The sequence below is a fragment of the Temnothorax curvispinosus genome, unplaced genomic scaffold, assembly GCF_003070985.1.
Source record: "Temnothorax curvispinosus isolate PA1 unplaced genomic scaffold, ASM307098v1 QBEX01015150.1, whole genome shotgun sequence".
Lineage (NCBI taxonomy): Eukaryota > Metazoa > Arthropoda > Insecta > Hymenoptera > Formicidae > Temnothorax > Temnothorax curvispinosus.
In genome coordinates, this window is record NW_020224930.1 from 30,033 (window position 1) to 45,956 (window position 15,924).

A 15,924-nucleotide genomic window follows, 5' to 3' on the forward strand; every position below is an offset into this window, starting at 1 on the left:
GCAAACGTACACAGGTTTTATTCTTTCTGACTTAGTATAATCGTAAAATAAATGTAAATTAATATACAGAGTGCGACATACACATTCGCGTGTGTACATATAAAGCGAGAAAGAATATAGATAATAGATACATAAAGGGTTGAAAATTCTGAGCGCCCGACATCCGGACGACTCTTTCTTGTGGCCTTTGTTTGATACATCAAGAGAAAAAGAAAAATACATCTGTCGGACGTGTGATAAAACATAAAACGTATGTGTGTGTGTGATGCGTTGGTCGTTCGAGATATGTACAAATATCGTACGGGATCACATTTCTTTCTCTCTACGTATACGTATATAAATGTATGTACATCGTATTTGGTACTATATCCATTTGGTAACACAAGTTGCACGAGTGCCTTTCGAGTTGCAAAGTAAAAACGTAACAAGCAAGTTCACGTTTCTCACAAAATTCACCGTTCGTCGTATCAAATTCCTTAAATCGTAGATCGCATCGCGCCACAGGATGCCCTGCGACTACCGGATATGTTCTCCAGAAATCCTTTCAGCCGATTCGAAGCCGATCGTTCAGTGGAGAGAATGGACGACGAGATCTCAAGATATTCCGATTAATTTCGACTGATATTTAAATCCAGAATTTTTATTCAAGTTCAGAAAAAAAATGTCAAATACAACAATAATACAATTGTTTCGACATTCTTGTTCGTCATCTCCGAATCGATTCACGTGAACATCCCGCGGTCGCAGGACACCGCGTGCACGTCCTGACGCGATATGCATGTGGTATAATAAGTGATCGTAATGATTTGTACAACTGTACGCCGAAGAATGCTGTTGCAAAACTATATACTTCCCTTCCCTCCCCCCCCTTAGAATTAACATTAAGGTTCGATATTCGATCTAAATAGTACGCCGGTCTGTCTCGCAACAGATTCGACCGGGTACCGTTTTCACGCAGACGGATTCGGACGTATTGGCTACGTATTGACGGCATTATTGTTATCCAGCGCGTTCGCGGCCGCCTCCTCGGATTCCCCGACGGATGGATTATTGTTCAGTCCGGCCTCGGTGTTGTAGCCCGAAAACGAGCAGGCAGGTGCGCTTCTGGCTTGGTTCACCACCGTGGCCTCAGGCAGGAGCGACGTACGCTCCGTCGCGCTTCCCCAAGCCTGCTGATATGCACCGCGTCCGCGTATTCTGCGGCTTAGGGACGAACCGACGACGCCCAAGTGTTCCTTTATGTCGTTATGCACGTCAGAAACGTCCCACATTGCTCTATAAGAATAAAGCAAACGTATATTAGTTTATATAGAAGGTACGATGTAATTTCGGTGCTGGTGCCAATGTAATTTTTTTTTAATTAAAAAGTGTACGCCTTAATTTGTTCAAAAGTGCTTCAACATTCATTATTAATTGTTTTGCATACCTAAATGCATCCCACCATGCTTGACCCTGCGCCAAATTGACAAACGGTTTATAGGAGAAGCTATAGTGATGCGCCACCGCGGCTAAAAACATCTCTATGCAAATTAGAAAATCCTGCAATTTGGATGATATACTCCTGATGTCGTCTGAGTTATCCGTATTAAAAATACTCGATATGACGTCGAAATACACCAAGAGAGCTACTAACACTCCTTGACTGTAACCAAGAGAGCACAATGTATATTTTTTCATCTCGTTATGCATTTTTTCTGAGTCACTACAACTACATTACAGCGATACCTACAAGAATGAGAAGAACACGACAGCTTTGATGCATAAAAATTTCCCGATCGGCTTCATTGGCTTCAAGGCCTCTACGTTGGCACGGTAAAAGAGTACCAGACAGTACATGGCGACGAATTGCGACAGATTGTTTAGAGCGATCATGTACGGGAAAGCGACGTCCCCCTTAAATTCACCTTCCCCATAGACTCCATTCAGTTCGCATATGCTACAAAAGTATAAAAATATACACTTAAATGTTGTAACGCGTAATATCGGATGTAGAGATCTCTACCCGATCACAATTTCTTACAACGATATTAAAGTTGATATAGGCCTAACAGCTGTATATTGTAAAATCCCATGCTTGCACATATGTACAAATTCTCTGCCCATCTCCCAATCGGGAAGGCAGCATAGTGGAAACATATGGTGCACTTGAGGCGAGATCTCCAGTCTATGCTCCAATTGGTGATCAGCGTTCAGATAGGCCAGTAGGTACATCATAAAATTGTATATTACATATGCTTCGTAGCATTCTCTCAAGCTGTCCACGTAGATACTTCCTTCAGAATATACCAAACCTAACCACTGTACAAATAGAAAGCGTTCGTTAAACAACTGAGCAAATATTCGCATACTTTTGGGGTGAAAAGGATTTGTAACGTTTCTTACAGCATTCACAGCGTAGATGGGTACCATCCATAATATCCTAAAAAGAGAAGAACATTTTTAATACCTAATTGAAGAAAAATATTAAAGCTAAATCAGCAAATCTTCTTGGCGAGGGATAGCTCACCTTATTATATATTTCTGTAGCCTAGGTTGCGTGTAGTATATCATGTGCTGCACAATCTCGTAGAAGGCAATGGGCAACGCCAGCAGGACAAAGGCGCCACCCACCAGCGCACCCTGATCCTGCTTCTTAAAGCCATTCTTGATGGAATTGACTAGCAAGATTGGTACGAGTATGACGATGAGCAGCGCGTACAGGCAGGTCAGCACAGGCAATATCCATAATCTCCAGCGTCGGCAGATCGAAGCCATCACTCTCCTCGGATGCTTCGAGTATCGTCACATGATAATTTCAGACTGCAACCAGGTCTGGGTTCTGGAAAACGAGCATTCGTCATTAAAAACTGGACGTCGCAGCAACAATTGTGCCTACATTAAAGTCGTGTTTCGCCAGCAAAGTCCGCTGATCTGACAGCAGATTGCAAGCAGAATCCGTCATTTCGTAATCGTTTAAATAGAGCGCGTCAAACGATCATTTATTCCATTCAAACGGTTACAAAATGACAAATTTTTTTGTTTCAATTTTCCATAAATCTATCATTACATTTTCTTACTAAATTCTGCTATATTTCTGCTGGCATTCTGCTGATGAAATAGAAGCGCGTATCAATTTGTATTAGAAAGTAAAGGCCTTTCGTTGCGAGATTACAAATTATTCGGCCACAATTACAAGGCTCGCTCGTACAAAAACACGATACGCTCGCGCGACGCTCTCCCTCGATCTCTCCCCTTTAACGGGCCACGTTCCTTCGCGCGTTCCTCGCCCGTGTGAAACGTCAAACTCGGCAGAAATCTCTGCGCACTATCGCGATCGTGCACGAGAGAAAGAGAGGAAGTAGGCAAACTGCCACTGGGAAAGAGGGAAAAAGAGAGACGCCGCGCGATGGCGGCGGGGGGAATGAATCAGCTGAGTGACAGAGCGTAGGTGTCGGGCTTCCTCCTTAACCCCTTCAGTCCCGCCGTCGGTCCGGGTATGACGTGCGCGGCGGGCGGCTCACCGTTTTGCAGCGACGACGACGACGACGTAAATCGACGTCTCGTCGGCGGCCGAGTGCCGCAAACCGTCACCGGCCGCGGTAGACCGCCGGCACGATCGCGGCCGCGCCGAAACGCCGAGGAGTCACGCACAACACGCACCTCGCCGCGGGTATGCTAATTTGACATTTCGCAATATTTTGCACGGCCATCGGAAACCGGAAGGTCGCCACCCCCCTGGCCCCCCAACCCCATCTCCCTGCCGCTTTGGGGGAAGCCGCGGGCGGCTCAGGATCGCCAAGGTGCGGGCGAGAAATATCTCGCGGGGACGCCGAGAGTCGCGGAACGGACCCGGGGAAGTCTCGCGCGGCGCCGTCGCGTTTTCGCTTTCTCTCCGAGCGAGAAGCGACGCGCGAGGGGAGAGAAATCGGATCGCGTCCGCCCCGCGGGCGAGCGGAAAAAATCGCGGGGCACCGCCGTCGGCCGACGGTCGCCCTAGGGATTTCCGTCGCCCCCTCGCGCGTACGTTGGCCGACGTTGCGCGGGCGGCGTGGGAGGGGTACTTCCGGTCTAATGGCGTCAAGAGCCAAGCACTGTTGTCACATTTTGCCCTACAGTGTTTCAATATTTCGCTTTGTTTATGTCGCCCGCGGTCCGCGGCACGAGGACGAGGAGCCCGGCCGGGCGCGCGAATTACGCTAAACGGAGGTGAGGACGAGCGCGTTCTGGCGCGCGCGGCGCGTATCGATGAGGCGCGGCCGTGATTTTCCGATGCGTTTGGTCCGGGTGCAGTGACCTTGGTCCCGCTGTCAAGTCGATCAAGTGTACGCACCCCCCGCCAAATTCAAACTCCGCCGGCGCGCCCGGTGCCGATATACTATTTACGGGACTGAATCACTTTTATCTTTCTTTTTATTTTACTTCGCTTGGAATAGAAGCGCTAAAAAGATTGTATTATCTCGTTAGAGCCCGCTATCTGATAAGGCGGGCTATCGTTTAATCTTAGTCGCGATGATTTTAGTGCTGACAAAAGCCTCTTGGTAGTGAAAGTGTTTGAGGATTATTATATTGCGCGTGAAAAGCAAAATACAGACTTTCTCGTTGACTTAATTAAAAGTTACTGTCACTGTGTATATACGGAATATAAAAATAATGCGTGATGTCACACAAATAATGATAAAAAAGGATTAATGACTAGTTTGCACTTTAGGTAAACTTGTTATTTTATTGTTGAGGATAGTATTGAAAATGTATTGTGTGTGATTTAGAAAATGTGTGGATTCCACTGCAGTGGTAGACAATAATATTTCAGTAAATTCGTAAAATATAGACTTTCTCGTTGATGTGAATCAAAAATTACTATTACTACACATGAGAACGATTTTAAAATTGTTACACAACAATAGAAAGAGATTGATGAGTAATTTTAACATTTTTGTATTCTGTTTTAACTTTGAACTACTATTAATCACATAGAGTCGAAGGAAATTGATGTTTTACTTGTACTCTTCTTTATGATCCAGGTTTGGCATCTGTAGATAGGTGAAAGCTTGTGAGAAGAACAATTTATACTAGTCGTTGCATCCAGAATACTCAGTTATGGAAGTTACAACGGAGGAGGCGCAAGCCGTGCTGCTGGAGGGAATGGAGGGTACTCAGTACATCACCATCCAGAGGGCCGACGGGGAGTCCTTGAGCAAGGGGGTGCCGTTGCTGACGCTGAACGGCGAACTAATCTCGGAGGGCATGGTCGTGGACATGATCAACGCCGGCGTCGGCACGGACTACGGCACCGGCACGCAGTATTACGAGGCGGACGACTTGCTGCCGCACGAATTGACAGAGGTTGTAATATGCTACTTAATGCCCGTATGACTGTATATTTTTACCTTGCACGTAGAATGTGAATTGTGTGATGCAGGAGGACCGTAGACTCGCCGCGGCCCTGGTCGCGGTACAGCTGCATCAGCAGCAGAAGCAGCAGCAACAGCAGCAGCAGCTCCACATCCAGTCGCAGCACGAGGACCCGACTCTACCGGACGTTTCGCACCTCGAGACCCTGACGCCAGTGAATTCGTACGCCATTCAAGCGGTGCCGGAACCGAACGCCGCTCCGTCCGTGTACCCACCTCTGCAACCCTTCAAGAGGATCACGCAGAACGTAAAGCAGGAGTTTATCAACGTTAAAAGCGAATACGACGTTGAGGTTTCCACGGAAAGCAGTGAGGACGCCACGTCGGCGTCCGGACCCAAGAGAACTCTGCCGCACAAGAAGAGGATACCTCGTAAACTGAAGCAACAGCAGACGAAGAAAAACGCGGCGCGGAAGGACAGTAGCAAATCGAGTCAAGATAATGCGACGATTAAGTTGACTAGCGAGGTTCAGGCTAACGTCTTCAAGTGCGAATTGTGTAGTTCGAAGTTTAGCAGTCAGTTGAAGTTCTTCGAGCATTTAAAGGTATACATCATCGAAAGTGACTAGTTAGACCCTTTTAATACGTATGTATCTTTACGAAATGAAGAATAATTGAATAATTTTTGTAGGTGCATTACGAACCGGTAAAACAGGAGACGCGAATAGCTCAAGCGACTAATACTAATATCTCGATATCAGTGCCGGAAACAGTACACACTCTAGACAATACTGTGATCGAGGAATTCAGTGAACCCGAAGATCTTATGGAGGGTATTCGAGGCGTAGGTAAGAAAACATCTTTGACATTAACATTTTTTTTTTTTAATTTTGCGATGCAATTGTAATTGATTTTTTTTTCGCTTGCAGTGGAAGAAACTGGCGCGCATATCGACGACGATACGAACTCTCCGTTACCCAGTGCGAACAACGAATCGACTATATGGACCATCACCGGTGTCACGGAAGAGGTACAACAGAGGGACCAACAAATAAGACCACCGGCCGTTAGCGAGAATAAAAGTTCCGACGAGAAGGCAAAGACTGACATTCCACAAACGGCCAAAAAAAAGAAATCACCGAAAACGCGAAAATCAAGTTTGTATAATCTATTTTTTTTCTCCGGAAACTCTTCGACACGCGCTGAAGATAGAGGGATTTTAAAAACGATATTCTCTTGTAGGTGACGAATTAACGTGTACTCAGTGCAATCGTTCATTCCACCATAAAAATAGCTTAGTTTATCACATGCGATCTCACAGCGGGGAACGGCCGCATCAATGCGATATCTGTAGTAAACGTTTCTTTGCCGCTAGCGCGTTGAAGGTAAGGATCGATTGCATTGTTCGCGCAAGGGATATATTTAATTTTACCAACAATATATAAAAATCTAACTATTTGGTTGCGACTGACAGGTACACAAAAGACTTCATAGCGGCGACAAACCGTACAAATGCGAGGAATGCGGGCGACACTTTCGACAATGGGGCGACTTAAAGTATCATTCGACGAGTATCCATTCGGAGCAGAAGCATTATCAGTGTGAATTTTGCTCCAAGCAGTTCGCTCGGAAATATTCATTGATCGTACACAGGCGTATCCACACCGGTGAGAAGAATTACCGCTGCGACTACTGCAACAAAACGTTCCGCGCGAGCAGCTACTTGCAGAACCATCGACGCATACACACCGGCGAGAAGCCGCATCCGTGCGAGGTGTGCGGCAAGCCGTTCAGAGTACGAAGTGACATGAAGAGACATATGCAGACGCACTCCCGAACGAAAACGAATGACAAGCAGTCGCTGAACAGAATCCTGACGGGGAAGAACACGGAGGAGTTGGTGGGCGATAAAGGAGCGCAGGCAAAAACGATCCAGGATCTCGTGAGAGATCTGAAACTGGAGGTCGAAGCGACGGGTGTTGTAGAAATCGTCCCGCCGGATGACAATCCGGAAAGCATTTTGCCACATACAGGACAAAACTTGGAATACACCGTGACATCCACAGCGGATACTGTAACTGAAGACAGAGATCCTCTGGAAGCGGTTGTGCGACCGACTGATAATATGTGAGTAGAATCAATTATATCTCGATGAAGACTCGATCGATAGTAAAAGATCTCTTTCGACTAATCTATTATGTTTTTGCAGGCCATATTTTTTCATGTAATTTTGGAAGTTTTAAGAGAAGAAAACATATTTTACTGAACGACAAGATTGATCATTTATGGAATATCGGCATTCAAAATCGGTTTGTAATGCAAAGATTACGTTTTATGAAATTAATTTTATAACAGAATATCAGGCGTATTCGATTATAACTTATTTTGAAATAAGAAATTACGTGCAAGTATAATTTTATAAGTATTGTAAGATCTAGAAGGCATTGTTTTTATTCGAAAGCAAACAACCGGAGATAAATGCCAATTTAAGATTTGGCAAGTAAACTGCATTAACACTGCCTAGATGTTGCAAGGATTTTTTGCAATTAGGTTTTTTTTTGTAAAATTCCAAGACAATCCATAAAAAACGGATATTGTGGAATAAAAATTTCACATGCAAAATCCTAGATTCTGTCAGTGAAATCGTGAGTTAAACTTTTTACTCATTTGTATCTATAAAAATTTATAAATATATTATGAATTATCTTATAAATATAAATATAATTATATAAATTTTTATATTTATAAATTTTATTTATATTTATATCAATAATTTTTATTCATTCCACAATATCCCAGTTTTTTGTGGATTCCCTGGAACTTTGCAAAAAAAAAAAAGAATAACGAAATCTCTGCGACATAGATAATGCGTAACATACTTTCCAGTTTTTAAGAGCGAGTAAGTAATTTGTATGAGGTTGAGTAGAGAACTAAATTGTATTGCAATAGTTCCAAGATTCATGAAGAAACAATATCATATATATATATACATACACACACACAAAAATGCGCATTATACTGTAATTAACATTAATCGTAATATTGTACATTTTTAAAACTTAGGATTGTACAATAGTGTAATTGTACAATTTAGCGGTTTATATATATCGTGAATTGACGTTAAGAAATATATTTTTTACTTCAACGTGTTTATAGAAATACATTGGTCCACTTCATTCGCAATCTCCGAATCTAAATAGCAGCGGGTATTAGAGTCGGCACGCTTACGTCGGCTTTACCGATGAAAATTTGCAAGATGGTAGCCAAATCCCTGGATTCGAGGGCATCTTTTAACTTCGCCGTAGCCTCAATGCTACTAATCCTATTACACGAAACGTATTGTTAGAATTAGGCCACGATAAAAAGTCGCCATCTTTACCTTCGAGATCGCTTTGCTCGTTCCCAATCTACGTATAAGTCGGTAATGATAGCGTGCAGTCTGTTCAGGATTTCGGTGTCCTTCGCCATGAGCGATCTAATCTCCGTCTCCTTCTCCAACAGCTCTTGGTACTCGGAACATAAGTTCTCCCTCGGATTGGATTGGAGTTCCCATTCTCCGAGAGCGTCCAGAATTTTTATCTTCTGAATTAAATCGTAGGCCGCGTTCAGCCGCGGGAGAATTAATTCCAAGACTCTAGATACACTTCCCTCTGCTACTTCTGCGGAAAGATTTACGTTTGCGATCGTTTTGCGTCTTCGAAGAGAAATGCAATAATTATCGATAAATTACCGCAGAACACGTCTAGCTTCATCTTTCGTTTCGTCGCTTCCTTCGTCAAGATATCTCGGAGAATTATGATGGTGGATATATTCTCGCCGAGAAAAAGCGCGCTCCCTTTCCTGCAGTTTAGCAAAAGATTAATGACGACTGCATGTCTGATTTTACGTTATAAACTTACTTGTATTTGCATTTGAGGACCGTTCCGATGAAGGACGAGATATACACTAAAACAGCTTCACCCTCGTGGATATGAGGTCTTTCGGGCACATCGGGCAACGCTAAAGAGAGCCACGCGTGCATCTAGAGAGAAGATCCACAAAGAACATGGAAAACCGTTTCTCTCATAACAAGATTAACAGAACAAAGAAACGTACCTCGGCAATAGTGAAATTGCCGTTTAGTTTCAATTCATTAAACGGACCACTGGACGCGGTGTCATCATCATCGTGTTGCCTGACGTGCAGAGATAAGGCGTAAATAGGAACTGAGATTTTACGGCAACGCTTCGGCTGTATCTGAGAATTATTATAGACGTTAACAACGTGAATATACCTACATAGGATGCGAAAAGCGACGTGTAAAATACCTGAGACGTTACGTAGATCTGCAAGGTACCCGCCTGACCCTCGATGGATCTCAGTCGCATTTCCAGACGATTCGTATTGATCTATTTGTAAATTATATTTCGTAAAAAGCTCATACTCTTAGAGATATATTATTAAAATTCAAAAAGATTCTGTATCGTTTCAGAGAATCGCGTATATTGTATACTTGGCATCGATAAGTGGCAAGAACAAAATTGCCCTCTCTAGGATCGCAAGCGGACAAGCTGACCACCGCGCTATTGCTCTCCGTCTCCAGCAGGTCGACGGGCGTATCGGATTGTATTAGAATATTGTCGATTGACGCGTCTAGTTCTACGGACAGGCAATACGAAGCGTCTTCTTTGTGCAGCACCATTCTGTGAATTGGTTTCAGTTGCAACTTCAATCCCGATTAATCAGTTTTATATTTGTAGAAATAATTTGTGTACAGTTACTTATGATTCACTGCCAATATCAAAGGTGCCAGAGGGTCCGGCATGAAATTGGACGACTCCTTCTCCTCGTTGAGCTTCTCCTGCAGTTGTTGTATCTCCAACTTCAGCCTGGCCAATCCGACGTCGCTCTGTCCCGCTTCTAGCAGACCAGGAGGACTGGTGGTCAATCCGAATACTCGGCCCGAGTAAGTCGTGACGAGAACCTCAGGGTAATTGGCGACGCCGATTATTCCGCCCACGACTGTACTAATGCTTTCACCGGCGTTCTGTAATGATACATATCCGAACTAGCATGATTTAATTCGGTGAAAATTATGAATGCGGCTATCGTTACTCACGTAGTGATAACGCAGAGTGGACGATACGTCCTCGTCGGGAAACGTGTACACCTCGACGCCTCCGTCTTGTCGACCAATGAGGATATCTATACCGTCTTGTAACTGATGAGTATCCAACGAGGTGATTTCCGAGCCCGTCGAAGTCAGCAGCCAGGTGACTCGGAGGGTCTTGTTGCCCTGGAGGATCAGTAGTCCGACTCTACCGTCCGCGGTACCGACCAAGACGCGGTCCCTCGAGTATATCTCTCCCTCTCTGAATTATGGGATGAATAACACAAAATAATTCACTTGAAATGCAATGGGTAAATGATTAATAATACCTGTATATGGAAAGCACCGTAGGAGCGCTCGGCAATCTTAGGACTGTTGGACTACTTGTGCCATGCAAAACGCGCACCTGGAAAGCAGAACTGCATTGAATGAATCAGCTACAAAAAAGACGCATTTCTGAAAAATAACAACTCCATCCTCGAATCTCCGTGAATTTCTGTTCAGAAGTGAAATAAAAGACTTAAATTGCAGAAACTTTGCAAGAATGAAAAGATATATTCCAGGTAAAATCATGAAAATATTCAAGGTAATTTTTAAGAATAGAAACGGAATCAAGTAACCGACCGTTGTTTTCTTAAAGATACAGCTTCTTCAGCTGAGACTACCGCACTTCTTGACTGGAGTCTGAAAGATGCTTTCCGGACGGATCCTCGAATCCATGCTCTATATAAAATCTATCCCGATGTCTTACCGCACAGTCCGCACAGGCTAGAATAGCGTACATCACGTTGCCATCTCCGGGCAAGAGCACGACGTCGTGCAAGGTTTCTCCAGTCAAATACGAATCGGCGTCCTTGCAGTCTCGGTATCGGTGATAAAGATCACGCGCGCACGCCGCGAGATCAGGACCGAGGACGTACCTATGTTGGGGACACTTCGTAATGATAAACGCGGTAACGGGGGATTACGAAGCACGTCGAAGGTATCATTCGTGCGGTGTGTGAGCTAAGCGTGAGCGAACTTACATCGCGGAAATGGGATCTATAAGGCTGGTATCGAACTCTAAGAACAGCTTGCCCTTTCTCGTGAATCCCTTCACGGAGCTACCATACGCAATGAAAATCTTGTCCTTCACCATACCTATCGAGCCACCAAGGACTATTCTCTGGATTTTTGGGCCGGGCAAGGATTTAAACGACAATTGCAGCTCCCCCCTTTTCATGCCTGCCAAGAAAGGAATAATCTTGTATATTATTTCTTCATATCTCGTCTTATAATATTTGTCTCAATAGAGGCATTAATATCTAAACATTTTTCAAAGACAATTACCATATTAAAGTCTTTTTTCATATTTATCACGACTAACATCGTCATCAGAGTAATTAATTCATTATGAATTAATATTAAATCATTTGTTTATTAATTAATTACTATTCATTCGTTAGGATCTGTGAATCGCAACGAAATGTGAGGATATATATATTTATACCATAAATATGCAGCACGCCGTCGTGATCTGCAACGGCGAATTTTTGCGGTTGCCTCGTTGCCTCGTTAGGCGGAAATATGATGGTTGTGCCACGTGAGGTGACTCCCACCGTCGTGTAATCTACCCTCGATAGCGCCAACGTCATCGCGGCCTGATCTTGGAATTTGTCTTGACAAAGTCAACTCAGCTCAAATTACCATCGTGTATCTTTTTTGTTTTTACATTAGTACGTCAATTTCGTGAATCCCGCGAGTCTCGGCGCAAAGAGTAGCAACGGAGAGATAGATATACTGCGGCGGTAAAGTGATATAATACCACGATCGATTTAACCATGACAACGCGTGGCACAACAAACCGGTTTCCTCAAAATTGCGATAAAAATCAAAATGTCCATCGATAAGGGCGCAATATCTTTCGCGCGCTGAATTTTTATCTCATTTATGCAAATTGAATTTCAAATTATTTATTCCGCGCATGCGACCGCCAGATTCGAAATCAAATCGAACTTTAAATTGATTTTGAACCCGAAGTTCGAGAAGTATCGATATATCTCCGACGCGCGGAGCCCATCAGTTCCCCGAAATCACCGAGTCGCGGAAAAATTTAAAACGTCCATCGATATAAGGACGATGATAAACGAAAAAGTAAAACAAGGAAACAGGGAAACCCTCGGTTGCAATTAGCTGACAATTGTGAGTCGGAGAAGGAGGGAATGGCGTTCTCTCTCTTGCTCGGCGCGTCGAACTCGGAACAACTCGAAACGGGAGACGCCGAATTGGAGACATTGGAGAGTGGTTATAGTTCTCTGTTGTTTTCACTCGAGTCGAAGATGCGCGATGGTAGAAGTTTCGCTGAGAATTCGAAATAGCGTTGTAATGTATCCGGGAGTCGTGTGGCCTGCTGTTATCTTGCATAATATTCCGGCGAGTGTCGGAAAGACGTTAAAATAACGCAATAACGCGAGGCAACGCTAGAACAACGGTCCGAAGGAGCCTAACCTAAGCCTAACAATGAGCAACAAGGCTAATAACAGCGGTGAGTATACAAACATCGCGGTTTCTTCGATACTTTTCGTCACGACCGATTCAATCAATGATAAATCTACAATTGAGACGTCTCCTGTATAAAAGTCATTTGCTGCAGGAGAGATAGATCCCGTGCAGGAGCAGCTGACCGGCCGAGTACGAGAGGTTGGGAACTACGCGATCTGGAGCTTGTCCAGCTGTAAACCGGGTTTCGGCGTGGACCAGCTTCGCGACGATATCACGGAGACGTACTGGCAGTCGGACGGACAGCTGCCACACCTGGTGAACATACAGTTCAAGAGGAAGACGACCATTCGCGACATATGCATCTATACAGATTACAAGCTGGACGAGAGCTACACTCCAAACAGGTGTGGAGATAATCTTCTGTTACTTGATAATACCAGGGATACCGGCGAGCGTACCACTGGCCGTTATTGACACACGCGTTCTGGCTAATTCGCAGGATAAGCATCAGAGCTGGGACCAACTTTAACGATCTGCAGGAGGTAGAGGTGATGGACCTGAACGAGCCGAGCGGATGGATAGTGATCCCCATTAAGAACATCAACGATCGGCCTATTAGGACATTCATGATTCAAATAGCGGTCATCAGTAATCATCAAAACGGCAGGGACACCCATATGAGGCAGATCAAGATCCACAGCCCCGCGCAAGATATTCTTGGCCCGCCGGCGCCTTACATCCCAGGGCAATTTCTTACCAATGAATTTTTACGCTACGCCACTATTAGATAAGATTTGTAAATTGAACTTTCTGAACATACATAAGTTATATATATATATATAATAAAATAAAATTTTATTATCATCAACATTCAATTCGACATATTTACAAACTCTTTCATTCTCAATCACTTATTTTGCTCAATTTATTTTATTATTCACTTGTTAAGAATAAATTGATTATTCTATTTACTGAAGTGTAAATGTAAATGAGAAATTCTGAGGCTTCCTGCAAATGTACATACACAGTGAGAGTTATATTGGCGTTTATGTATACCTGTTACAGACTGGAATGCGGAAAGGTAGGAACTATGTACAGAAAAACTGTAAACACAATACACTGTCTCGAAGCTTCCGTGTGTAATCAAACGGTTGAGCACAGCGACATGAGCAAAAGCGGCACGGAAGGTCGGGCGAGCTCTCGCGTTGTGAATCAGTCGTGATCGGTAGCTTTGAGAAATTACTTTGTGTGAATATGTTACGAGAGCCCCTCTTGATTTTCACGCTAATATGCGTGACACAGTGCGAACATTCCCCTTATTCAAAGGAAGATATATACGCGATACTCGATCGAACGAGGGCATACTTCAAAAATCTCAGTAATGGTAAAATATTAATTATCTGGTACTTGAATATTATAAAAATTACCGTCCTTATTTCTGAAACATTTTTAGCGTACGATCCATTAAATAATGACACTTTGAATAATATTAACAACGAAATTGCGAAATATATGAATGATACGACCGAAGCGATCCGTCAGAAAATCAAGCGCCAAAAGAGGGACCTTCCGAATGAGCGCAGTAGAGGTGAGCAAAACATTTCACACGTATCATTCGTACAAAAATCCCGTGAGATTGATAGAAATTAGACAAGATATATGTTTAACGCTGCTACTTTTATATAATTTTATCAATCCGAAAATTTGCTGAATTTCCCTTCTATTCCAAAAAGCTCCTTGAACGCGTGCTGGCAATCGCGATCGGTTAGGTATTTGAGAAGTTGACCCATGTCGTTGTGACGCTCAGTAGTGGGAAAGGAGATTTCTTGGAAGTCCGTGAATTTGCGCATTCTGTCCACATCGTTGCAGTCCTCCTCTTTCTCCAATAATTTTATTAATATCCTGTGCCAGTTCATAGACCTGATCTGCAAAAGAATTGTACAGGTGTGAGACATTATTATATTAAATATTAAGATACGGAAGAGATCATTGTTGACGTTACTCTCTGCCAGCAGTAGTCGCAATCTTCCAGACTTCCCTCCATACAAATTATCCCCGGTTTGCCGGCCAAGCAGAATCCCGTGATGGAGTTCTCTTTCGCCAAGCTAGCCACGTCCTGTCTCTTCGACTTGCCGTATATGTGATGACTGTAGATCCAATATCTGGAGAAGACCGCCGGCACCCGATCTTCCGTGCCGCTTTTACTCGCGTCGCTGTGCTTAACCGTTTGATTACGCACGGAAGCCTCGAGATAAGTATCGGCGTTGTCCTGCAGCCACGATATCAGGGTATAGATGCAAGGCTCGCCCGCCTCTTGGGCCTTGACGAGGACGGAGAGTTCCTTGTTCAGCAGCGCCTGCTGCGTTCGGTCCAAGCAAGAGCCTCTCGCATACACTTCGGGCTGCTCCTTCGGGTAGTTGGTCGGCAAGTTCACCAGTAGCTCGATACTCCCCTAGTGGCACGAGCAACATGTTAATGATGCAACATATGTGGCTGGCATATGTAGAAGAAAAATTTGGACAACAATGAAGTAAATGGTTAAAGGCGCACACACCGTGGCAACGTTATGTCATAAGTAAATGTTATATTACACCGTTCAACGGGACCGCGATAGCGTACTCCAGCCATCGCGGTGGGTCCCGGTCGGGGCACTCGATGTACTCGTTGATGTCAGCCAAAACCCCATAGTCCGCCACAGTCAGCTCGCTCGGATAGACGGACTGCAGTGCCTGCAGCTCGCTCACCTGCGCCGTCAGGGTCTCCGTCATCTCTGCCGGAGTGGACATGCTTCGAACGACGACACATGCGACAGGACGATGGATCAGTCCCACGATTTGCTGCGCGCTGCACTCGGTTCTCTCGACGATGATCGGTTCGGTCGAGCCGAGACGATAACACGAAACTACTGGTGTATATCGGCCAGACGTTAAGGTTATCAAGAGATCAGCTGATGTTGATGATGTATATGTCAATAGGAAGTCCTACCGCGCGGTTGCGTTTCGAAATCGGAGCACGTGGTTGCCG

General features: G+C 44.3%; 6 protein-coding genes across 14 annotated transcripts in view; 3 read left to right on the forward strand and 3 right to left on the reverse strand.

The window, feature by feature from the left end:
• Positions 1 to 15: 15 nt before the first annotated feature.
• On the reverse strand, positions 16 to 3,591 carry LOC112465374 (transmembrane protein 184C). Of its 3 annotated transcripts, none has more exons than XM_025032896.1 (7): positions 3,501 to 3,591; positions 2,507 to 2,818; positions 2,383 to 2,419; positions 2,021 to 2,298; positions 1,730 to 1,936; positions 1,427 to 1,642; positions 16 to 1,275 (listed from the first exon to the last, which is right to left on the reverse strand). In XM_025032896.1, exons 2-7 carry the CDS (start codon positions 2,752 to 2,754, stop codon positions 978 to 980), a joined length of 1,284 nt encoding a protein of 427 aa, XP_024888664.1. In that variant the 5' UTR covers positions 2,755 to 2,818; positions 3,501 to 3,591; the 3' UTR covers positions 16 to 977. The 3 variants fall into 3 exon arrangements, with proteins under 3 accessions (XP_024888664.1, XP_024888665.1, XP_024888663.1); XM_025032897.1 differs by lacking the exon at positions 3,501 to 3,591 and adding an exon at positions 3,057 to 3,452; XM_025032895.1 differs by lacking the exon at positions 3,501 to 3,591 and adding an exon at positions 3,047 to 3,452.
• LOC112465373 (zinc finger protein 260-like) lies at positions 3,574 to 7,648 on the forward strand. Of its 4 annotated transcripts, none has more exons than XM_025032892.1 (8): positions 3,574 to 3,649; positions 5,001 to 5,322; positions 5,378 to 5,935; positions 6,022 to 6,178; positions 6,260 to 6,487; positions 6,573 to 6,715; positions 6,805 to 7,457; positions 7,540 to 7,648. In XM_025032892.1, the coding sequence occupies exons 2-8, from the start codon at positions 5,077 to 5,079 to the stop codon at positions 7,556 to 7,558; spliced, it is 2,004 nt and encodes a 667-aa protein (XP_024888660.1). In that variant the 5' UTR covers positions 3,574 to 3,649; positions 5,001 to 5,076; the 3' UTR covers positions 7,559 to 7,648. The 4 variants fall into 4 exon arrangements, with proteins under 4 accessions (XP_024888660.1, XP_024888659.1, XP_024888662.1 ...); XM_025032891.1 differs by lacking the exon at positions 3,574 to 3,649 and adding an exon at positions 4,026 to 4,185; XM_025032894.1 differs by lacking the exon at positions 3,574 to 3,649 and adding an exon at positions 4,026 to 4,185 and having other exon boundaries at positions 5,399 to 5,935.
• Positions 7,649 to 8,228: 580 nt separating this feature from the next.
• On the reverse strand, positions 8,229 to 12,301 carry LOC112465372 (Bardet-Biedl syndrome 7 protein homolog). Of its 2 annotated transcripts, none has more exons than XM_025032889.1 (13): positions 11,909 to 12,301; positions 11,445 to 11,643; positions 11,171 to 11,339; positions 10,749 to 10,825; positions 10,429 to 10,681; positions 10,091 to 10,356; positions 9,823 to 10,012; positions 9,638 to 9,718; positions 9,426 to 9,566; positions 9,230 to 9,351; positions 9,061 to 9,170; positions 8,710 to 8,989; positions 8,229 to 8,652 (listed from the first exon to the last, which is right to left on the reverse strand). In XM_025032889.1, the coding sequence occupies exons 1-13, from the start codon at positions 12,051 to 12,053 to the stop codon at positions 8,523 to 8,525; spliced, it is 2,163 nt and encodes a 720-aa protein (XP_024888657.1). In that variant the 5' UTR covers positions 12,054 to 12,301; the 3' UTR covers positions 8,229 to 8,522. The 2 variants fall into 2 exon arrangements, with proteins under 2 accessions (XP_024888657.1, XP_024888658.1); XM_025032890.1 differs by lacking the exon at positions 11,909 to 12,301 and adding an exon at positions 11,749 to 11,893.
• Positions 12,302 to 12,699: 398 nt separating this feature from the next.
• Positions 12,700 to 13,871, forward strand: LOC112465381 (anaphase-promoting complex subunit 10). The gene is made up of 3 exons (XM_025032904.1): positions 12,700 to 12,943; positions 13,052 to 13,304; positions 13,400 to 13,871. Exons 1-3 carry the CDS (start codon positions 12,919 to 12,921, stop codon positions 13,689 to 13,691), a joined length of 570 nt encoding a protein of 189 aa, XP_024888672.1. The 5' UTR covers positions 12,700 to 12,918; the 3' UTR covers positions 13,692 to 13,871.
• Positions 13,872 to 13,971: 100 nt separating this feature from the next.
• Positions 13,972 to 15,924, forward strand: part of LOC112465371 — an 8,077-nt gene continuing 6,124 nt past the window's right edge. For 2 of the 3 annotated variants that reach the window (XM_025032885.1, XM_025032886.1), the window contains exon 1: positions 13,972 to 14,488. In XM_025032885.1, coding sequence (XP_024888653.1) covers positions 14,155 to 14,488 — 334 coding nt within the window. In that variant the 5' untranslated portion in view covers positions 13,972 to 14,154. The remainder of the gene's footprint in view (positions 14,489 to 15,924) is intronic. The other variant, XM_025032887.1, reaches the window with a different exon arrangement.
• On the reverse strand, positions 14,482 to 15,812 carry LOC112465379 (RWD domain-containing protein 2A). The gene is made up of 3 exons (XM_025032902.1): positions 15,492 to 15,812; positions 14,903 to 15,352; positions 14,482 to 14,825 (listed from the first exon to the last, which is right to left on the reverse strand). Exons 1-3 carry the CDS (start codon positions 15,684 to 15,686, stop codon positions 14,592 to 14,594), a joined length of 879 nt encoding a protein of 292 aa, XP_024888670.1. The 5' UTR covers positions 15,687 to 15,812; the 3' UTR covers positions 14,482 to 14,591.